This window comes from Rhinopithecus bieti, unplaced genomic scaffold, assembly GCF_001698545.2.
Source record: "Rhinopithecus bieti isolate Rb0 unplaced genomic scaffold, ASM169854v2 scaffold_641, whole genome shotgun sequence".
Classification (NCBI taxonomy): Eukaryota; Metazoa; Chordata; class Mammalia; order Primates; family Cercopithecidae; genus Rhinopithecus; species Rhinopithecus bieti.
Window position 1 is genome coordinate 5,367,813 of NW_016803417.1, and position 24,532 is coordinate 5,392,344.

The 24,532-nt window shown below is 40.4% G+C and overlaps 1 protein-coding gene across 2 annotated transcripts in view; it reads left to right on the forward strand.

Moving 5' to 3' along the window:
* PGM5 (phosphoglucomutase 5) overlaps window positions 1-24,532 on the forward strand; it is a 184,801-nt gene that overhangs the window by 90,917 nt on the left and 69,352 nt on the right. For both annotated transcript variants that reach the window (XM_017883838.1, XM_017883828.1), the window contains exon 8: window positions 22,031-22,146. In XM_017883838.1, the coding sequence (XP_017739327.1) occupies window positions 22,031-22,146 (116 nt within the window). The remainder of the gene's footprint in view (window positions 1-22,030; window positions 22,147-24,532) is intronic.

Below are 24,532 nucleotides of genomic sequence, written 5' to 3' on the forward strand. Positions count from 1 at the left end.
TGAAAGCAATGTGTTATCAGCAACGGCAGAGACAATGAAGCAGAATAGAGAGTCCAGAAATACACCTAAATAAATGTGACTGTTTTTTGACAATGGTGCTAAAGCAGTTCATAGGAGAAGGCATAATCTTTTCAACATATTTAAAGAGTTAAAGCAGTTAACCCAATTAAAATTATATAAAATATTTGAACAGATACTTCACCAAAGAGGATATATGAAAATGAACATGAAAATGTGTTCAGCACCATTAACCGTTAGAAGATGCAAATAAAACTGTGATGAGATACTGCTACACAACAATTAGAATTGCTTAAATAAAAATTACTGCTAATACCTTAGTGTTGATGAGTATGCACATCATCTAGAGCTGTCATATAGTACTGATGGAAATGCTAAAAGGGGCAATCTGGAAAGCAGTTTGTCAGTTGCTTATAAAACTAAACAGATGCTTACCGTATGACCCTGTACTCCCACTCTTATTCTACAGCTACAGAATTAAAACTGTACACAAATATTTATAGCAGCTATATTCATAATAGCCCCTAAAATGGAAACAACCCAAAGTCCTTCAACAGGTGAATAATAAACTGTGATATATCTATACAGTGGAATACTACTCAGCAATTACACAGAAGTTCTGATACACGCAACTTGGATACATCTCATGATTTTGCTGAATTGAAGGATCCCAACTCAAAATGTCACATACTGTATGATCCCATTTATATTATGCTCAAAAAGACAAAATTATGGAGACAAAAACAAAGCAGTAGCTGCCAGGGACTAGGGGTGGAGGGAGGTGTGTGACTGCATTAGGGAGTTTCTGTGGGTGATGGAAATATTATATTTCCTGATTGTGGTGCTAGTTCCATAAATCTACAGATGTCAAAATTTATAAAACAGAACACAGCAAAAAGTCAATTTCATTGTAGGTTAATTTAAAACCTTAAAATACATTTTAAATCTTTCCTCTTAATCCTAATGTGCTGCGCAGCTTGCGTACCACTTCTCTGGGGCAACTACCAATGCTAGACCTCTTTATCAACTCTCCTCCAAAAAGTTAGAACTTATTTTGGAGAATCACAGTAAATGGCAAGTAACTTGCAGCAGAAGATAGGCGGTCTTTTCAAAGCAAGAGCAGTAGAGAGTCTAAGAGTTTTTTGTTCTGCCAAGTCAAACAGAAAACATAAATATTTGTATAGCTTTGTAACAAAAGAGCAATATGGGTTTTGGCAGAAAGGCCTCTTAATGGCATTTATGGCTTTAAAGTAACTCCTATTATGTGGAAATTGCATGCAGATGTAGTGTAGGTCAGGGATCAGGGTGCCGTCCCAGGGAGACAACATTAAGGGTAAAACCCAGACTGACAAGGAAGACAATCTGTCTGCTTGTGCAGATATGGTGGAGCCCGTTTGCTTTTTGGCACTGGATCATGAGGAGATTGCATGCACTACGTAGAAGAGTCTCTCTCTCTCTCTCTTTTTTTTTTTTTTTGGATCACCTTGCAGTTGTGGGCAGACTTTCTATTTTCAGTTGCACAGATAGCCTTTTAGTTCAGGGACAGGGTGTTTTGGGATGAAAGACAGAAATATTGAGCTATTTGGAATAAGTAGAGTGGTGGGCATTGAGGGAGACTGGGGTTTCCAGTACTGCCTCATCCCCACCCGTCCAACTGCAAGTCTCACATCCTTTCTGCTTCCAAAAGGGAGATATTTAACCCTAACTTCTCTTTCCATAGGATTCAGTCAAATGCTAGTGCTTATGGTTATGATATAAGGAAATGGGTCAAGTAGAATTATTGGGGTGCCGGTAGCAAGACCAATTTTAGATTACTTAAAAGGAATGCAATGGAAGGATAAGGAGTAACCCAGAATCAATGAAAAGCTGGTCTCAAAATAATAGGAACCTAGGTGGTAGGAATTATGTATGGGCAATCTCTTCAGAGAATTGCCTTCCAGATCAAGGAAGAAACGACATACATTTCCCCCATTTTCACTTCACTCAAGATTCAGCATTTTCTTAGTATGAGTTGAGTCGCATGCCCACTCTTTGGCCAGGCAAGAGGAAATCACCTTGAGTGACATACACTGGGGAGGGGAAAAGTTCTACAAAAGTAAACCAGTGATCTCTTGTCCTTAGCAGGGGTTGGGTATTTGAAAGGCAGAAACAACAGCTTTCAGATGACCATGGTGGGTTATTCTACATTTTAAACTAAACACCCCTGGAGGGTGTGCAGATAGGCATAGAAGGGATACAGGAAGGAGTGGAGAGTGTGGTGAGTGTTATGGCAGAAAGACAAATAGTTTTGGAACTAGACCTGGACAAGAACTGCCACAGGGATTGGCCTTCCGCTGGCATTAAGACCCCGGGGCAAGTCAGTTACTCTGCCTGGACCTTTGCTTTCTTCATCTAAAGATTGAAGAGGCTGAACTAGATGTCCCCTAATATCCCTTTTTGTTACAAATCTTAAGAAATATGTACTTTGGGTCTAGGGCCATAACTTAATTTCTTTGCTAAGTATAAAACTGTGTTAAACTCAATAGGATTTTTTTTTAGTGCTTATAGCAGTCGTCTTCAAATGTTAGAGTGCATAAGAATTTTATCAGGATTAGGTTAGTGGGAAAAAAAAAATCCCTAGTAAAATGCAGATTCCAGGGCCCCATCCCCAGAGATTCTGATCCATTCTTCCTGAATAGAACACAAGAATCTGCATTTTAAACAAGATTGTCAGGTAATTCCAATGCAGGTGATCAAAGCTAAAGACCTGCACACCACCTGTTTGACTCCCAGTACCTAGAAGGAACCCCCATCAGTTGGAGCTGCAAGCACTTAGAAAATGTTTAAAGTTGAACAACTGGACATACCCTTTGAAAACTCCCTCCTAGGCTCCCTAGGTAGTGTGAGGATGCTTGGAATACAGTGGACACCAGGGTAGCCAGGGGCTCCACTGCCTGCATATTGGGACACAACGTGGAGATCTTGCATTCTCTCCTTACACTTGCTCATTCACTCTGACTCAAGTGTAGCCATTCAATAAACCCAAAGGATAGAGAGTCTGCCATGAGTACCTTGCAATTTTTCCTTATTGTTCTGATCGCATGAAGATCTTAAATAGAACCTTTTCAAGTTCTACATATTGGGGCTCAGCAGTGCCTGCTTTAGTAAATTTCTGCTTTTAAGAAGTTTAACCTCCAGGCTAAACATTTACACTAACACCTCTCATATGGGGGAGTTACACTGAAGGGAGTGTTGTCCATTGTTTTCTTAAGTGTAGTTATTTGTGCTCTACCATGTATCTGGGGATCTCCAAGTGCCTTTTAAAAGTAATCAGTTTCACATCAAGGTGTTCCTTACATACACGTGGTGAAGGAATATTTTTTATGTGTATAAAATGCCTGAGTCTTTCTCTGTCTACTACCTTGTATGATGCTCCATTAAAATGTAGCATGGATGCCAAGCATTCCTTGGCTTTTTGAGGTAGGATAGAAGAGTTCATTTGGCCCAGTATGTCCTTCCAAATAAATCCAGAGTACTGACCAAATGAAAGTGAATTATAATGAGGGTGAAAGTAATTTAAATAATGTCATAACTTATATTCGGTTACATCCAAGAAAACCAGTTGTGTATTAAACAAAACCAATAAATAGTAATTTAAAAAGTAATAATTCTGGGAGGACATTACCACAATGTTTGAAATAACTATGGATATTATATGGTTTACAATGTGCAACGCACTTTCCTGTACATTCTCATTTCATACACCCTCTTGTCTTCATTGGGTCCAGCCTCAGGATAGACAGTGAATGGGGAAACTTGGTCTATAGCCTCTAACAACATGGCCAAGGCCCATTAGGGAGAAGACCTCATTGTAGAGGACTTATCCCCTATCTTCTTTCTGTGTTCTGTTTAAAATGAAATTGTTGTCTCTGTTCGGACACCTGATTGGTTGTGTATGTGCCATGCATGTCTCTGTGTGTATATGTGTTTAATGTGGAAACGAAGGCTAGGAAAGGAGGGAGATAAATTTATGAAGGATGAAGTCTATAGGTTTTTATTCTTGCTTTATTTTTCACTTTCTCTAATACTGGGGTGGAGGAGCTCTGCATATACTTTGGCTTCATGAAATGTTGACATTCGAGAGAGGAATAAGAGTGTTTATTCTCTAGAGTTAAAAAGAAACTCAACTCATCGAGTGTGTGTTCTGTTCCACTTGGTCTTATAAGTCATTTGCCAGCAAGATGAGCTTTATATCGTCTCTCTGGTAAAACATCCTCCCATCTCCTGATCAGCATTCCTCCACTCCTTTGCTTCATAAATTAGAAGGGAGGATGCCATTGTAATACTTGACCATATAAGGGGGAAGAGCGGCCCGGCCGTTCTTTCACTCTGCCCTCCTGTCAGAACTGTGTATACACTGGAGGCCTTTTAAGGGAACGTGGTGCGTGCAGGGAAAACATCCCAAGGCAGCCCATCCATTTTCTTTGCTACTGCAGAGTTGGTGCCTGCAAACTCTGTGTGTCTCTGAAGCATAAATCACAAGGGGTTGCTGGTGCCAAGCTGGAGGGAGGAAAATGTCTGAGGATCATGCTCACTGCCAAATGCAGCCGACCTCTAAGTTTTCACTAAAATCCCATCTCACCACTGGCCTTCTGACTTTTAGTGAAAATTTCACAACTTGCACATCCTGATATTACTTGGACATGCCTCCCTGTTGTGAATTATAATGATGGCTGCAGAGAAGCAATCACTGCCTCTTTAAGGTTTCTGTTTGTCCTGCCTGCACTGTACCATTCATTTCTGTACAGTGAGGCTCGAGTTTGGAGAGAGAGAGAGAGCTGGCTTTGAACCACAGGGCTTTTTTTGTACTAGCTCTGAGGCCTTGGACAAGTCATATAACCTCTCTGAGTCTCAATATCCTCTATTAAGAATGGGGAGGATAAAGGTGATAACATCCTTTTACAGTGTTTAGCACAGTGCCTAACACATAGTAAATGCTGAAAAGTTAGCTATTATTATTATTACTATTGCTACTAGAAGAAGGCTATAGATTTGGTCTTTGCGACAAGTGTTTCCTACAGTTCCACTATTTCAATTTAGCACACTTTTTATAAACAATTTTTTATAGGCAAAACCTAGCCAGAAATACCCATAGAGGTCCCTAAAAACATCTTGGCATGATTCAGTGTACAGAGAATGGGTTCTGGAATTGGGCAGGACAGGGCCTGACTCCCTGCCCAGCCACTTACAGTTCGTAGCTTTGGACAAACTACTTAATCTCTCGGTAATTTAGTTTTCCAGTTAGTAGTCTGAGGACATTGGTTGTTTAAATACAGGCATTTGGGTTGCCAGGGGCAGAAACAAATTAAATTGGAGCAAAGAAAAAGAAAGCATTTATTGCAAACCTATAATGATTTCACTGAAATAAACTATGGTTTATTTTACAAGATGGGGAAGAGGGAAGAGGAAAAGGGGCTTTGAGGGGAGGAGGTGCTTCTACTTGTAGGCAAATAGGTTGTCTTCTCCAGTAGTTTCTAATCCTAGACTCACTTCCTTCTTTGAAATTCACCTTCTTTGAAATCCACCTTTTTGAGGTATATTTCCCAGTAAACAAAAATCTGCAGGAGAGGCTAAAATTACAGAAATGTGACAGTATGTGTCCTCCAAAGTTCTGAACCCTCTGTTCTGGGACAGGTCTGGCAGTAGCAATGCTGTTCCCAGGGCACCCAGGTAGCCGAGTCACCCAGGCCACAGGTTGTTTGGGGATACACTTAGGGAAGGCTGTGTGCGGCCTCTCTTGAGACCCCTGCACATTCATGGGCAGTCCTATTCCCAGTCAGAGGCTTCCACCAGCACCCAAGAGTCATGCTAATTTCATTAACAAACCTGCACTAACCAGGACCTCCCTTCTCTTCTCAGTTAGCTCAGGGGTTCTCAAACTCTTTTTCTGTGTGCAGCCAAAGTCCACTTGCAGCAGGAGCACCACTTGCTACCTGCAGTGATTTGCAAACCAGCTGGGGCTCTGTATATTAGAATCTCTTCAGCCCTGAGTTTTTGATAATCCTTCTTACGCCCATTGGAATGTAGTCCAGAGATCATTGTTCAATCAATAGACACCCCTCAAGCCCCGTTCATTGCCACACCCTGAACTGAGTTGCTATTCAGAGAAAGACACAGCCCTTGTCCTCCTGAAGCTGCTGGAGATGCATGTGGGGGACAGCATAGTGTGAAAGGTGTTATGGCAGAAATGCTCTAGGTGCTATGGGACAGCAGATGGTGGGCTGATTATGTCTGGGGAACCCCAGGAGGGACCACTCATTCTAGACTTCTTCGTCCACTTGGGCTACTATAGCAAAGTACCATAGACTGAGTGGTTTATAAACAACAGAAATGCATTTCTCACAGTTCTGGAGGCTGGGAAGTCGAAGATCAAGGACACAGCAGATTCAGTGTATTGCAAGGGCCTGCTTCCTGGTTCATAGATGGCTGTCTTTTTGCTGTATCCTCATGTGGCAGAAGGGTTGAGGGAGCTCTCTGGAGTCTCTAATGTAAGGGCACTAATCCCATTTATGAGGGCTTCACCCTCATGAACTAATCACCTCCCAAAGGTCCCACCTCCTAATAATATCACATTGGGGGTTAAGATTTAACATATGAATTTGGAGTGGACACAGACTTTTAGTCTGTAGCTCTGGGGCTCTAGTGGTGCTTCCCAGAAGCTGAGACTGAAAGGACAGTTAAGACTCAGCTAGCCGAAGTGAGGGAAGCAGCATCACCAAGTCCTGGAGGGCAAAAAGCATGGCTTGTCTGGGAATTGCAAGCCTTTGGAGTCCCTGGAAAGTGAAACTGAGGAGTATTTCTTCAAGAGAGGAGAGATTCTTTTCCTCAAGGTCAAATTCAGCTATGGGTGCTCTCTGATGGGGACCCCATGGTCAGAGTGCTTTCAACTCACACAAGCACTTTCCCCTACCCAAGGTAAGAATTTCTGCCTGTTAAGTGATAGCTGCATTTATGGAGTGTTTATCGTGTGTCACAACTACCCTCATCTCTGCCTATGAGGACATGAAGGCTTGTAGAAAAGCAGTGACTTACCCAAGTCCCCAAAGCTAGTGAAAGGTGGGTGTCAGGATTTGAACCCAGGTTTGTCTACCCAAGGAGCCAGACCTTGTTTCACTCTACTGCACAGCCTCTTTAATCTTAGATGCAGGAACTGAGGATAAGAGAGGATAAATGATTGGCTTGCAAGTGTCACTGAATTAATAGTGTAAGAGCGGAACTTCAAACCCCGGTGTGTCAGATTTTAAATCCAGTGAGATGCTTACAGCTATGGGGATAGGGTGGGGAGTTGCTTTGCTTACATTTAAGAGAGATGTCAAGGGGAGGCAAGAGTTGGACCTCAGCCTGCTGGGGTTTGACTAGCATAGTCAGCATGCTCACATGGTAGACTCTCTTACCAGCACAAATGTTCAATGTCAGTTCAAGTCTGAACCCCCAATCAGATAATATCCTTTGAGGACCTCTTAAACACTACAATACGTGCATCAAAATTCAGCTATTAAAACTGTGAATAGATATATACAATTGTGTGTGTTAATTGATCACTGTCATTTGCGTACAGTTTGTCTTCACTATTTTAAACTTGCCTAAATACAAAAATCTCTAGAAAAAAAACAAAAACAAAACAATAAAAAAACACTACTTCTAAGTACTGACACCTGGGCTCTAACCAAGACCTGTAACCCAGAATATTCTAGCAAAGAAGTCTAGGAATTTGCATTTTTAATTAGCACCCCAGGTGGTTCTTATTATCAAGAAAGTGTGAAAAACTTTAACCTCTCCTGAGAAGGTGAATAATTAAGTACCACTGGCTCCCCCATCTCAGAATGTTTTACAGCTTGCCAGAAAGAGGGGGAAATGCTGTCCAAGCTTATTTGATAGGTTAGGCCTTTAAGGCCACTATCTGGGAATTCCATATGTGTAATCATACTGCAAGTTTAATAAAAGTTTACATCATATGAAGTCAATTTGCTACTTTTATTTGGATTGGATATGCACATTTGGTTTCATGAGGAGAAAAAAATCCACTGTCATATTTCATCCAGCTAGAAAATATGTAAGTGAAGGATCATTTCTTTTTTCTGACTCTTGGAACATTGTTTCAAGATTTGCAGAGAAACTCAGTCAATAGCTTAGTGTTGGGTTAGTGTGCTGGGATTGCATGTGTCTGTATCTCATATTCCAAATCTGCATAATTAACTGCATTGGAAATTGACAGAGAAAAAGTGAGCTGGCTGAGAGAATTTCTGGGATGGAAAGTTCAGAAATAAATTTGTAGAACCTTATGAAAGTAAAAACAAGATATGCAGAATGTTGTAGGAAAGGTGGAGGATTCTTCCTGGAACCTTATTGTGCAAGAAATAACCTAAGGTACTGATGAGTTAAACTATCCTTCTGTGTCCCCCAAATATACAGCCACCTACCAACTCGAACATCCGTACACAAACACACATACACACATGCATTTTATCCTTCATTGGCACTTTCAGCCCCTTGCCTAGGACTGTTGATATTCATGAACCTACTTAAAGACCTGAAAATAATTATAAGCTCCAAAATGAAGACATCTGCAGCACCAACATGATTAACTGCTTAATTGAATATGTATAAAATACCACATGTTGTCACTTTATTCTTAAATTTAATATTCAAGAAATCACCATAATACTTTAGAATAATTTGTAGGATATATTATCTTCTTTTGAAAGGTTTCCAAAGTGCGCATGAGCAATACCCTTGCCAGTAGTTAATTAAATGAGTGATTTGTAGCCTCATCATTTCAAAAGCAAAATTATACAAATTCTTTCAAGTTCTTTTGGGGCAAAAGGTAGATTTTTATGTGAGATGTGGATGTATTTTAATATTTTTGGTGTGACATGGGATGGGGCCTCACATACACATGTTCACAGAGTTTACCAACACCAAATGCTTTTGCACAGGGCACACAATTGGAAAAAATAAAATATGCCATTCAAAATTGTGTCTTCAACAGTTCAAAGATGGTGAAAGGCTTTCAGGGCCACTCTTCATCGTGTGACCATATCTGAAGGGTGTAGTCCACTTCCTGCTACACCATAAATGTCCTTAGAGGATTTGAGGACAGTAGGTTCTACTCTGCCTGAATTCAGGTGAGGCCAATGGTGAGCTGCTGCATCCAGTTGCACAGGATGTGCACTGTGTAAGGGCACCACATACCAAGGGGGCATTATTCCCATTGCAAACACCCTACATTTGAGTATTTATTATGGCAGCGCTTTCGCAGATGGCATTAAAGTGTTCTGAGAAACTCAGTGTGCTACAATACTTTTTAATAGCCATAAATTATTGGGTCTTGGAGAAGGGATATCTTTAGCACAAAAGGCACAACTTGGGCTTCAGCCCTGGTCTGACAGAGAGAGAGGTATTCCTCCTGCTCCATTGTCTTTACCTCCCTCCTGTGTTGGCTGTGGGATTTTGACCTAAAGGGACTGCTCACCAGCCCCCTCCCCCACCACAAGACTCTGCCCCTGAAGCAGTTCCAAGCTCACAAGCCCTAGCCCTTTGCCCTTCTACCACCAGTAGGCTTGCTTGTTGTCTGGCAGTTAGTCCTTGAAGTAAAAGCTCCCTGCCCTTCTCTTAGTAGAAAGTTTCTCCTAAGCACGGAATGGAACCACACAGACCAACATGGTCCTTGCCTTAGTCTCCAGAGAAGGGGGAGGGTCAGTTAAGTGGCCTTCTCATCTCCCTGGGGAGTCTCTGCTTCTCCAGTTGATCTCAGGAACTGCCTGTTCTCACCAATCTATTTTGGTCTCTGTCTCCCAGAGATGACTAGGCCCTCAGAGAGAGGATCGGTCTCAGTGCAGGTAGCACTGGGCCTGATCCTGAATGCAAACAGCTGCTGTTCCCATCTCCTTCCTCTTCCCCTACCACCTTCCCTGGGTCTGAACCCCAGAACCAGACTGCTCAGGGGAACAGAGCGCACGTCACTCAGATACCAAACAGACTTGCTGTCAGCCACATTCACTAACCATGCCTCCAGCTGTCCCCACTAGGCTAGTCCCAGAGTGGACGCTAAGGCAGGGCTGCCCCTCCCTGCTGAGTTCAGAGCTTAGTGTAAGTTAGGATCTGGAGGAGGAGTATCTCTGCTTCCAAGGCATCCCCTTCCAACGTCTCCTTTCTCAAGGCTCTTTGGACAAGGCATCTTGCTGGGAACCCTTGATGTGAGTTAAGAGCATTTGAAATACTCCTTCTCCCTTGCTCTTCCAAAGTGTTCGGTGGGAGTAAATTCCCTAGAACTCCACCATTATCAGAGTCATATAAAGAAAATATTGATTGGTAAATCTTAGCCAGCGTTTTCCCATGTGTGCTGAATGAAACCATCAACCCCACAAGGTGCTCTATGTAAATGTGAGAAATGTATACTCTACTCTCTTTGTGAAGTTTTACAACGAAATGAGCATTTGGTTTTGAAACATCCCGCCAAAGTAGAGAGGCCACTTTTACCATAGTCTCTTAGCTTTTCATAATAAATTTACAGCACTGGACTTGGTGAATTAACATATAAGGTTATTAACCTTTTCAGCCAACCCTTTGTATGTAAATCCATTTGGAAATTCATCCACCATCATTTAATTTATCTTAAGCTTTCTGGTTTTGTTTTGTTTTTTGAGACAAGGTCTTGCTGCTGCCCAGGCTGGAGTACAGTGGCATGATTATAGCTAACTGCAGCCTTGAACTCCTGGGCTCAAGTGATCCTCCCATCTTAGCCTCCCAAGTAGATGAGACTACGTGTGCACACCACCACACCTGGCTAATTTTTGTATTTTTCCTTTTTTGAGCCAGGAGTTTTGCCCAGGGTGGTCTCAAACTCCTGGACTCAAGCTATCCCCCATCTTTGGCCTCCCAAAGTGTTGGGATTATAGGTGTGAACATGCTGTAATCTCCCTGCTTATCTCAAACTTTCAATCATCCCATGTATTTGCTTCCACTGATATTTTAAGACCAAGTTCTGGAATCTAAATCATCTTTATACTAATGTAGGAGGAGTCCGTGTTCTGATGGGCCCCATGACATTTGCATGAAATGAGCAAGTGTCTTTAAGCACTTACCTTCAAGAAGCTCACGGATTAGAGAGGGAGTTAGGTGTCCCAGCATCTAACACAATATCCTGTGCTGAGTGTCTAACTCCTGGGGTTTGCAGTGGCAGTACAGAGAGGACTGGCTAGATAAACCTGGAAAGTAAGGAAGTGGTCTGAGTCCAGGAGGGGATGGTACTGGTGTCTTTCATTTGCCTTCAAGACCTCCACTCCATCTCTTTCTCTCTGCTCCCCGTCCTGCAGACTGACCTACAGGGACTATCAAGAGACCCCCTCTTCCCTCCAGATTTTAGTTGGGCTTTGGCAATTGGGAGCACTGCAGTTACTAGACAGAAGGAGGAGAATGCGGGCAGGGATTTCTTTCTCTCCCTATGGGATTTCCGTAGGCTGGCAACGTGACTTTTCTGAAGGTCAAGGTTCCTGCCAGGCAGCCCCCTCCACACAGATCTGTCCCTGTATTTCAGTAATGAATCTAGGGGTAGGATGCTGGTAGCCCTGATGTTACTTGCCCTCTCCACTAGCCACACCTATTAAACTCTCACATTACTCAGTTTTGAGTGTGCCATCAATTCTGTTGGGCCCTCACTGATACAAGGAGTATCCCTACCTAAGTGGATGATGTGTGCAAAGAACTGAAGCAGCATCATATTGAAAAGGGAAATTTTCAATATTCCCTTTCCTCATAACTATGTGTCATTAAACTGAAGTGTTTCTTTAAAAGACAACATTAGAGCAGAATTAATATGGCATGACCTTTCCTTATGCTTCCTGATAAAATTAAACCCAAACATGAGTGACCAAAGAAAACCCTGGGAAGATAAGTGCAGTCTTGAAGAGGTTCCTTTCAGGTGGGGTGGCTGCCTCTGCATCCCTTGATATATGCTTGTCTTCTCGGAACTAGACAGAGAGAGCTGCCTGTGACCTGATTTGGCTTCATAGGAAATGGCAACGTGCGTCATCCATTGGGTCACAGATCAGAGTTACATGATGAAATGAAACAGGTGTAATGTGGTCTTCAATCCATGGTATTCTGAACCCATCATGGACAGCTGACACTCACATTCCCAAAGGGAACCCAAAGGTTTGCGTGTCACCCTGCTCAGGGTATCTCCACCTGGAATCTGTCGAGTTTTGGCCCTGAGAGATACTAATCTATTGTCCAAAAAACAGGAACTCCCTAAAGAGAGCCAAAGATAAGAACCACACACAGGACTGATGAATTCTTTTCTGTGATATTGGTGGACAGGTTAGCAGGAGAAAAGGAAGGGGAAATGTTCATAGCACACAAAATGTAAACACCATCTCTTAGTTTAAAAAAAAAAAAAACAGGAAAGGTTTTGAGTTCTATTCATGTAAATAAAAGGCACTAAGAATCTTGGGAAATGCCCAGGCTAATTAATTATATTTGGCTGCAGCTAGCACGCACAGACTTGCCTTCTGCCATCAGAGGCATAGTTATGGGGGATCTTCCAAGTTCCTCCACAGCTCTAGTGGCATTGGTGGGTTCTGGCTGCTTCTCTGAGTCAGGTGGTGTTGTCTCTTCATTTAATCCCACTTATTCTTCAACGTTGCAAATATCTGAAACCTGTTATTAAAGAGTTTGAGCGATATCCCACTAGGTTTTCAATATGAACTATTGATGAAGAAACAGTAATTGGAATAGCAGGAGTCTGAGATAATATTGCAAGACAAAAGTACACACAATTTCTTTTTTGTGGCTCTTTTGCATTCTATAATTTGGTGGCCTTGGACTATAGCTGTTTGTCACTGTAGAAATAAACTACAGCTTGTCTAGTGCCTTTCTGATGGATAATAGGTTGCTTCTGATTTAGTTCTATTTCTCTTTCACATGTAGTGTGGTAATAAACATCCTTGAGCCTCATCTTCTTGTGCACGTGGGTTCAAGTTTCTCTAGGAAAGATACCAGAGTGGGGCTTGCTGGATTATGATCAAGTCTACTAGGAATTCTCAAACAACTCTGAGTGTAAAGTGAGTGTACCAACTTATAATCTTGTTGTGTTTTGTTTTTTCTTTTCGTTTTTCTCATGACACTTCACCAACATTTGGTATTATTAGATTTTTTTTTTTTTTTTTGAGACGGAGTCTCACTCTGTCACCCAGGCTGGAGTGCAATGGCACAATCTCGGCTCACTGCAATTTCTGCCTCCCAGGTTCATGCTGTTCTCCTGCCTCAGCCTCCCAAGTACCTGGGACTACAGGTGCCCACCACCACGCCTGGCTAATTTTTTTTTTTTTGTATTTTTAGTAGAGACAGGGTTTCACCCTGTCAGCCAGGATGGTCTCGATATCCTGACCTTGTGAGCCACCTGCTTGGGCATCCCAAAGTGCTGGGGTTACATACAAGAGCCACTGTGCCCTGGCCTCTTTTTTTTTTTTCTTGAGACAGAGTCTGGCTTTGTTACCCAGGCTGGAGTACAATGGTACAATCTCGACTCACTGCAGCCTCCGCCTCCTGGGTTCAAGTGATTCTCCTGCCTCAACCTCCCAAGTATCTGGGATTACAGGTGCCCACCACCACGCCTGGCTAATTTTTTGTATTTTTAGTAGAAACAGGGTTTTGCCATCTTGGTCAGGCTGGTTTTGAACTCCTGAACTCAGGTGATCTACCCTCCTCGGCCTCCCGAAGTGCTGTGATTACAGGCGTAAGCCACTGTGCCCAGCCTCTTTTTTTCTTATTTGGCTAATGTGATGCATGTGACATGATACCTGGCTGTTATTTTAATTTTCATTTCCCTGATTTACTATATATTTTCATATTGGCCAATCAGTCTTCCTCCTCTGTGACTTGCTTAGGTCATCTGAGTTTTTCTTATCAGTTTGTAGGACTTCTTAATTTAGATTAGCCATTAATCCTTTGATTTTATGCATTGCAACTATCTTCTCTCAATCTATGGCTTACTTTGTTTTTTGAGTGTCTTTGACAAATAGTAATTTTATAATTTTTAATGTGATTACATTTATCAATCTTTTTCTTATATTTAGACCCAACTTTTAGAATATTCTGGCCATTCTTTATTCCCCCCTCATGGAACATGGGACAGACAGTGAAGTCCCTGTGGCCTTGCTGAAACAGAATCCAGTATGAAACACCATAGCAAGGAACAGGTGTTTGCTTTGGGAACACTGATAATGCCATTGTATTTCAATGGATACCCATGCCTCATAGAATTACTGTTACTCGTAGAGTAGTGAAGCAGCATTATACAAATACTAGTCTTCTCTGTTCTTTCTTCTTCTTTTAGAGCGAGTATCCATTTACAGTTGCTATATATTCATTTAATGTACAGTGCCTCGATGTGTCCTTTCCCTTGTGTCTTATGACATAGATTCAATGAGATTTCATAATACTAAGAAAACATGCCAATTGGACGTAGAAAAGAGAACAAACAAAATAGTTTAAGAAACATAAAAGCTTTGTTTTACAGAAATGCTTTATCTCCTGGGTTGGAGCTGTCATGTCAGTGATTACCACTTTTAGTTTATAGGAGTGAATAAACTGATTTTACATCTTCCAAGAGTATTATATAGGTCTTTTCTTTTTTTAAAGGCTTCAATAAGAGGTCTGTATAACCTGGAAAATACAAAGCAAAACAAAACAAAAAGATAAGAAGATGATTCATGTCTTGCTAGTCTGGGAACAACTCATGGAAGCCTGAAGGGTAGCTGACAATTGTCTCTTAACTATCTCTCAACTTAGCTGGAGCACTTGAGACTTAAAATTCCCCAGCCCTAGACCCTTGGCAATTTATTTTCTTTGAAAATAACCAGAGCCAGGAACAGCTTACATTAAAGTGCTCAAGCATCAAGGCTGTAAACACAGACACTTGTTAATTTCCCAGATGTAGGGTTCCAGATTATTTAACAGTTGAAGAGAGTGTGGTAGTTTCAATTTTACTATTTTTCTCTTGGATCTTTGGTCCATTTCCTAAAGCCAAGTTTTTTTGGTTTTGTTTTTTTTTCTCTCAAGTAAAGCCAGGATTTTCAGAAATCTGCCTGCCTATGTTGCCTAACAAAATTTAAGATCTAACTGGAAAGAGTCCTTTTCCCTATGACACTTACCTAAAATGAAAGTGGAGAAGCTTCTAGGTAAAGCGGCAAAAAGGCCCATGGGGTTGGGGTCCACCTTTATTTGTTTTATAATTGGTCAAACGCTAGAAGTTTAGAGATACTATGAAACATGCAGTTATCTTTTGCTTTTTCTTTTAAATATTCCTTAAATGATATATTTTGTTCCCTTTGGGTTAAGTGAAAGGTCCAGTACTAAGAGCAGTGACAATATTGCAACTCTGTAGGCCATTTTGCAAAATTATATACTATTCCATTTGAACCTTACAACCTCTCTGATAAGACAGGCAAGGAAGGAGTTATTTAATATGTGGATTTTGAGGTTTAGACCAGGCTGAAATAATGGAGGTCCCAGGATTGAATAGCACTTAGCTAAAATTTATATATATGGTTGAAAAACTTTTGTAGTTCCCTTATTATGATAGCCTCATGTTTTATGTTTATTTTATTAATACCTGAAAGTGTGAGTTGTTTCATCCAAAAAATGGGTTTAAGAGTAGATTTTAAGATTGCTATTGGAAAACCAGGTTTAGCTGAACTCTGCCTCATTCATGTGAGAACCAGGTAGGCTTTCTTAAACAGACTTTTAAAGCACAAACTCATATAAGCCTTTTATCATAGAGCAGCCCCAGCCAGCAGTGCTAGACATCAAAGAAGGGATCTGGGAGTGAACTCATCAATGTGAAAATATTGAAGAGCTAACTTGAGGGCTGTTGTGTTAAATGTCTGTTAGACATTAACCAGCATATCCAGGATGCTATTAAACTCCATCTTCAGTAGTTTGTTTCTTGGGATTATGTAAACGTGGCTAATTCAAACATGCACTTAGTCATAACCACTGCAGAGAGCTTTTTGTTTTAAATAAACTTTTAATTGAAGTATAATGGACATACAGAAAAGGCACAACTCATAAATGTTTACTTCAAGGAATTTTTCACCAAATGAACATACCTTGTAACTACCATCTGGATCAAGAAACAGAATAGCACCTGAAGCTTCCTTGTTCCCCATTCTGATCACTTATTCTCTCTCCCCCTGAGAGGTAACCACTATTCTGACTTTTCCCATCAATGATGAATTTTGTCTATTTTTTAATGATACATAAATGAAATCATACAGTTTATATTCCTCTGGGTCTGGCTTATTTTACTCAATGTCATGAGCATGACATTCATTCTTATTGTTTCATCTAATGGCAGGCAGTTCATTTTTGTTGTCCTAAGGTACTCCTTTGTGTGAATATACCACATTGAATAAATACACCACAGTTGGTAATAATTTTCATCCCTTCAACAGTACATTAGGGCTCCACATCTTTACCAGCACTTAGCAATACCACTCTTTCCAGCTACTCTTGTGGATACATAGTAATATTTCACTGTGATTTTAATTTGCATTTCTCTGATCTCTAGTGATGTTGAGCATCTTTTCATATGCTAATTGTTATTTGAATATGTTTTTTTGTAAAGTGCCTGTTCAAAACTTTTGCCTATTTTTTAAGGTGATCTGCCTTAAAAAAAAAAAAAAAAAAAAAAAAAAAAAGCTTGTTTATACGAGTTTTTTAAATATAAACTGCATGTAAGTCCTTTGTTAGATATATATGATGCAAATATCTTTTTCTAATCTGTGTATTTGAGGGTCTTAAAAGGGGTCTGAGAGTTCAAGGTGTAGAAAATAGTACCATGGGCTCTTCTTGGCTCTCAAGAAAGTGGACATTTGAAGACAGAGGAAAGGAAGAGAGACCTGGATCTTGTGCTCTTTAAATCTATCACAGCTTTCTTGAAGGAGGATTCCAAGAGCAGCTGGATATGCCTCATGCACTTGATATGATCAGCCTGTGTTTATTTGGCTACTCTCTTGCAAGGTAAACAAAGAGTCATCAATATATGATATTCCGGTAGACTCTTATCATACATAATGATATAGTGCTTTGGGTTAATAAATATTTGAATACCTACTATGGGCAAGCACTGGTGGATTATAAGGCGCAAAGGTGGATATGTCAGCACCCCTATGCTTAGTGAGCTTTCAGGGCACTTTTAAGGTACTTTTGTATTTACTATCCTGTTTGATCACATAAGGATAGTGGGACCATCAGAATGATAAGATAAAAATAATGTGTCCTTTTGCTCCTCAAACCTTTGATGATCATTTAGTCACTGCCCCTCTTTCTGTAAGATCTGTCTTTCTAAGATATGCCTTTGCCACATCCTAATAGCCCCACTAATTAATACCTGGAGAAATTATCTTTTCTCAAAATGACTAATTTAGATAAAACATGCAGAAATGACTTAATTATATTTTAAAGAAAACTTCAAGGAGAAAAGGCCATAAAATAGATTTACTTAGTCCCCTGCTATTTAAAAACCCTTTTAACAACTCCTTAAATAATATTTATTAGTCAACTGAAATCATATAGCATTTATTGAGGACAAGTCTGGAGAGACACTGTTTTATTCTAGACATTGAAGGAGCCATGAAGACATATAAGATGCAGTTCCTGCCCTCATAGAAGTTCTAGCACACTGGTGGTGGTGATAGTGTTTGTGTGTGGAGGGAAAGTGTTCAGTCAGCACACAGCATGTGCAAGGACAATGTGAACATAAAGACCTAGACCACGGAAGCTCTGCAGCGGGAAGGGTCACGTTGGATTGATTTCAGTGATGAGGAAAGGACTAGATTCATTAAGATAGTGTAGCTGCTACTATAAAACTATCCCCAAGATGTATAACCACTCAAACACATAAAAAGGTGTTTTCAATCCCCTAAAGTTAAAAACAGGTGTTCTGATTCATAGCTGACTGTACCAGATGGTGATTCAGAGATCCAGGTCCTCCCCTCTCATGGGTCGGCTATCTTCAACATAAGGCTTTTAAGGTTGCTGGGCTTGTCCACATCAAGCTGGCAGAAGGAGAAGGAATGTGGAAAACAAAAAGATCTTATAGCCAGATCTGAAAGAGGGGTTCTCTTGGCTAGAACTTGAGTTTCATTGGCTAGAACTCAGTCACATGGCCACAGCTAATTTTAAGGGAGTTTGAGAACTATATTCCACCCGTGTGTCCGAAAAGATGAGATGGATTTTTGACCACCTAGGAGTCTTTGCCACAGGCTTTGTTATGGTTTGGAAGTTTTTGTAGCTTGCAATATTCATGCTGGGACTTCATTCCTTCCAAAAGTCAGGTGTGGCCAATGTGATAGTACTCGAAGAGAGGGCCTTTAAGAGATGATCAGGCCGGGAGGGCTCCTTCCTCATTAATGGCATTAAGACCCTTATAAAAAAGCCTTTACACAGAATTAGGCTAGCTTTTCCTGCTGCCTTTGCCATGTGCAGCAAGAAGGCCTCACCACATCAGATGCTGTTTCCTTGATCTTGGACTTCCCAACCTCTAGAACTGTGGGAAATAAATTTCTATTTTTTATAAACTGTCTAGTATGAGCTATCCCATTACAAGAGCACAAAATGAAATAACAGGCTTTATGCTGGAAAAGCATTTAAGGTAGGTCTTCAGGCAACTTGAAGTGTTCTGACAGAGGTGAGAAAGAAGGATTAATCCAGGAGAAATGAGTAGCATAAGAAAGGACTGGGCAATATACAGCAACAAAACTTAAGGGCATATTTGGAAAATAGGAAATCATTCATCTTGTTGGCAGCATAGAACACATAAGGAATAGTGTGGGAGAAACTGTTGGAAAGCTAAGTTGAGACAATTTCCAACCTAAGTCACATTTTAGGAGATTTTAAAATTCAGACTAAAGAGTTATATCCAGCATAGTTTTCAGGCTCATTCTCACTTGCAGGAAAAATGTGGCCCAGGTTACTTTTCTTTTTTTCCCTTCACACTCTGGCCTTTCCTAGGAAGTGAGTTCTCATGTTTATCTCCCCCACACAATGGCAAGCAGTTGGGGAGAAGGGTTCAGCCCCTCAGCATGGGCAACTTCGTTTTCAGCTTTTGTACTAGAGGATTTCAGAGATTCCAGGGGCCTCCTGCCGAAAACCCGTCTAACACATGGTATCTGCTGAATGCTGTGTTTGGGATGAATCCCAAGTTCAGGAGAGGGAGGAGAGTGGGAAATTCCTTTTTGACCCTAGGACACAATTAACTCATACCCAGAATCCTGGAATTTGATTACCCATATTGTTATTTTGGCTTGAATACCTGCAACTGTGGCTCATAGTTATAAAAGTATCCGGTCCTTTAAAATCCAGTCACAGCCTTCAGCTTGATGACCTCCTGACAGTGATTAATTTGAAAGGGTGGGAGCTGGGGAAATCCTTTTCCCTCCCTTCAGACCTGCCAACTTGGCTTTGAACCTACAAGAATGTTTTGGTCAGAGAACATACATCCCCACACCCCATACCCTCACTCTCACCCTCACCTCTGCCCCATGTTGCGCATTTTATTTGTCATCCGTATGCATTCATCTTTGTTGAATTAACTTTGACCCAGGCTTGACTATGTGCTGTCCCAGAAGGCTTCTGTGTGACTTATTCTCTCTTCCTTGAGCTTCTGACAATGAAATTAATGTTATTCTGACCTTCCATAGTCTTCTGACCATGAAGATAATGTTATTATAAAGGTAAAAGAAAATTTACCTTTGCTGTACAGTTTGTGGATGGTTTCTTTCATTGTTTCTACCAGGATGTAAGCATGATTCTATATCTTTCTTAAACCATTGAAAAAGAGAGAAGACAGAATATTTGAAATAACAGCTGACCACCTGAAAAGTGATTTTCAATACAAACTGGAAGAGGCAGCACACAATTTTTCAGTCCTGAGCACATTCATTGTATTTGGGGTTTGTGAAAAGCGAGGTGTTCACCTTCCCATGGCAAGAGTTTCTAGATGTTTTTTTCCTTTAGCTGGCCACAAAGCCAACCTAAAGGAATCATTACTATGTGGCGTATTTTATCCTGTGTTTGTCTTTCTTCCTCTTCTTTCTCAAGACCCTCATTGATCCCACTCTTTGGTCATCCCCTGCACTCACAGCCTTTAAATGACTAAATCTTGCTGTTGGTAGGCATTTGGTGTTTTTCTCTTTCGTTTGCTAGCATATGGGGAAGATAAAACTCTTCAGGCCAATGTCTGTGGTATCAGCTCATTCCCTAGCCTGCTTTGAGATCTACATCCCTCATGAGGCACTAAGACATTTGAAGAGACAGGATGGTGTAATGGAATGGAACATGAGGAGAACTAAGCAGATCTGGGTCCCATTTCTAGCACTGCCCCTTACCTCTGTGAGACTTTGAACAAAAACTTGACTTCTCTGAGCCTGAAACTTGACAGCATTGATAAGTTTTGGCTGTTTTTGAATTTTATCTAAGTGGAACAATACAGTGTATACACCTTTGTTACTGACTTCTTTTACTTAATACAGATGCTCTTTAACTTAAGATGGTATTGCATCCTGATAAACCCATCTTAAGTCAAAAATATCGTTAAGTCAAAAATGCATTTAATGCTGTCAACACAGCACACAGTCTCTGATGTATGATGGTTCAACTTAAGAGTTTTTGACTTTATGATGGTGCAAAAGCGATAGTCATTCAGTAGAAACCACAACCCCACCATAAGTCATAGGAGCACCTCAACTTACGATGGGGTAGTATCTGGATAAACCAATCATAAAGGGGAAAAATTGTAAGTCAAGCCATCATAAGCCAGATCCTGTCTGGGTTATATTTATGAGCGTCATTCAAATTGTTGCATGCGGCAATAGTTTGCACAATAGGATTTATAGTATTACATTGTATATCACAAATTATTTGTCCATTCTACTTTGATGGACATTAGGATTGTTTCAGTTATTACAAATTGTGATTCTATGATCATTCTTGTAAAATCTTATATATACACCCTGTTGAGCAACATTGTATACTGTGTTCCCCAGGAAGCAACACTGAGAGATATTTGCTTTCAGGAAGTTTATTCCTTTCTGCCTTCACGATCAAAGTTGCATTCAAGATCAAAACTTATGGGGGAGTGAGAAAGGAGGATTGAACACAGAGAAGCTGGATTGAAATGCAATCACAACAAAGGCCTCAGGCATGAAACTGTGGGAGCTCTGGAGCTGAAATGGCCCTCTAGAGTTGTGCAAAATTGGGGCAAGGAGGCCAGGTCTTTATACAACCCTTTATACCAGTCACTGAATGTGGATTAACCCAGGAATGGGAACATGATTTGGGGTGAGACATCTCTCTTTGGCAAAGAATAGGGGCCACATCTGCGAGCTGTCAGCAATCAGCATTCCTAGTAGCTGGTAGAATGCATATTTTCATCCTAAAATGTCTAAAGTGTGTGTGTGTGCACGCATGTGTCCACTGGGGAGCAGGTGGGTGGGTGTGGTTGGGGTAAATCTGAGCAGCACATCACAGTGTCTGCTACACGTCATTAGTAATTTCTAGGAGTTGAATTTCTGGTTCATAGAATATGGGTAAGTTCATCTTTAGTAGCTACTGTTAAACAATATTGCAAAGTGTTTGTGCCCAAATACCCTCTTAATTTAGATTCTGATATCCCCACGTGGACTCTTTCCAAAAAGATAAAGAAAAATGTATAGAAGTGAAACAAATGTAAAAAATATTCTGTATATTAACTTAATATTTTCTATATGGTGGAGAAAGCAAAATTGAGAACCATTGAAATGGGTTATTTATTATTTTCTAACTTACGACTTGATATCCTGAAATCTGTCAACACTACCCAAGTTGTTCTGAAATCTAGCTATGGAATTAGTAGATCCTAAAGACTTCCCCTGCTGAGAAAAAACTGAAAATGAGGTACATGAATCAACTCTTCTCAAATTTCATTTTTCAGAGTGGCCAAATCAATGAAGGTTCCTGTATATGAGACCCCAGCTGGATGGAGATTCTTCTCAAATCTGATGGACTCAGGACGGTGCAATCTGTGTGGGGAAGAGAGCTTTGGCACTGGTAGGCTTTGTTGGGTTGATGATACTGGGGAGGGTGGCTGCAGCCTTTTGTGATCTCAGTTTGGAGACTTGTGAACTTTCTGTGAATTACAGAGGAACAGTTAAGTAGAGGCAAAAAAGTCAGAAAAACCTAGTAGAGTATGTGTTGTGATATGCTTACCTCTTTTGTCCATTTTGTTTCTTCTTTTTAGAAATTTCTCTTTCTTTAAAAATTTATATTATGGAAATCTATAAAGTGTGTAAGAGTAGAGAAAATATTGTATTGAATCCCCATGTTCCTGTCACTTCCATTTCAACTGTCATAAACTTGTGGTCAATCTTCCTTTATCTCTAACCTTATCCACAGGGGAATGTTCCTCCCTGATTATTGTGAAGCAATCCTCTGTAGCTTATTGTTTTATCCATAAGTATTTCAAGATGAATCTTTAAATATAAGGGCTCTTGTTCAGAAAAAACACATAACCACAGTATCGTTATCACACCTAAAATATTAAAAACATTTTCTTTTTTTACATACTTTAAATATGTCATCCAGTTGTTCTCTGGCTTGTATCATTTCCAAGAAGTTGGATTTAATTTTTATATTTATTCCTCTGTATGTAAAGTACCCCAAAATCTCCTGCCTTTGGCTGACTTCAATTTTTTTTAATCTTTGATTTTCAAAAGTCTTATTATTATATTAATGATATGTCTAGGGGTGTATACATGTATGTGTTTAACTCTATGTGGGGTTCTCTTGAATTCTTGGCTCTGTCGTTTTTTGTTGTTCATTAATTTTAGGAAATGCTCAGCTATAATTTTTTCAAATATTTCTCCTTCCCCATTCTTCATCTCTTGTCCTTCTGAGGCTCCAATTACACATGTGTTAGATAATTTGTGATGCTAAATGAGCTCTTACCTTCATTGTTCTGATTTATTTCTCCCCTTTTTTCTTCTTGTGTTTCAGTTTAGATCATCTCTATTGGAACATCTTTTAGTTCACTGATTCTTTCCTTAGCTGTGTCCAATCTGCTGATGAGCCTGTTGAAGGAAATCTTCATCTCTGATGCTGGTTTTTTTTTTTTTTTTTAGCATTTATCTTTGACTCTTTTAAAATATTTTTCAGCTCTCTGAAATTCCCCATCTGTTTATGTAATTGTTTATCTTTTTCATTAGCTCATTTAACACATAGATATGGTTATTTTAAACACCCTGTCTGATAGTTCCAATCTCTGGTTCTTCTCTGACTTTGGTTCAGTTGATTGCTTTATCTATTGACAAGGGTTAGGGTTTTCCTGCTTTTTGTAGATCTCATAAGTTTTTACTGAATGCTGAACAGTATGTGGATAAGAACAGTAGATATTCAGTTCAATTGTATTTATGCCTAGAAATGGGTACAACTCTTTTTTGGGGCAATTAGTGTGGAAGGTTAAGTTAACCTAGTCAAGCGGTGAACTGGATTTGGGTTTTACTGTTTCTGTTTTAACCTTCAGTGAACCACAGGTTTCAAATTCCCCCAGCAGTGGCATGTTTTTACTGGGTACTGGAACTGGGGAAGGGTACTGGAGAGGTTTTTAAGTGGTCCTGTTTCACCCTTAGTTTTCAGTAGCGACTGCAAGTCTGTGACACAAAATAGAGTTCTATCTCCAGGCTCTTAAACCTTCCCTGGTAGCACTGACCTCTGACTAGTGTTAGTGCAGGATTCTGAGCACAAGATTTCATACCCTCTCCCCAGAGGTAGAAGGGTTTTTACTTTTGCCCGTCTCTCAGAGACAATAGATCTTTTTCTGGACCTGGGGATGAGAAGGTTTTCAGCGTGTACACCTAGGAGCGTAAAGTGTTTGTTTCATTTGAGAGAAGGGTTTTGAAGAGCGGAAGGGCTTCATTCTTGTCTTCCAGCGGCAGCTGATCATTGCTTGCATACCTGTACCACCAAGTTTCCCTCTTTGTTCCTAATTTTTTGTGAGGACCCAGTGGAGATCTATTTAAAAGAACTTGAAAATGTGCCCCTTGTACCTGGGACCCCAAGTGATTTTAAAGTAACGTAAGAGCCTATACTGGGCCTTTAAGAATTTTTTAAACTCTTACATGATTTCTTATTACCTGTTTTTTATGGCAGCCTCCTCTTTCTCTTGTGCTTTGCCAAAGCTGAGAGAGTTTTCAGGATCTGTCTCTCCTTGGAGTGGCTTCTCTTTGGAATTCACTTGACTGTCTTGTTATCTCAGATCTCTGAGTACAAGAAAACTTACCATGTTTGAGATTTCCTGGTCTTTTACCGTTGCTAGGACGGGAGTAGCTTTCTCTTACTGATTTCCATATCCTAAATAGAAGTACACAAGTGGAACTCCGAAAGTAATTTCTTAATAATTTCCTCTATCCTCATTTTCCCCCTTTCCATTAACAGTTTG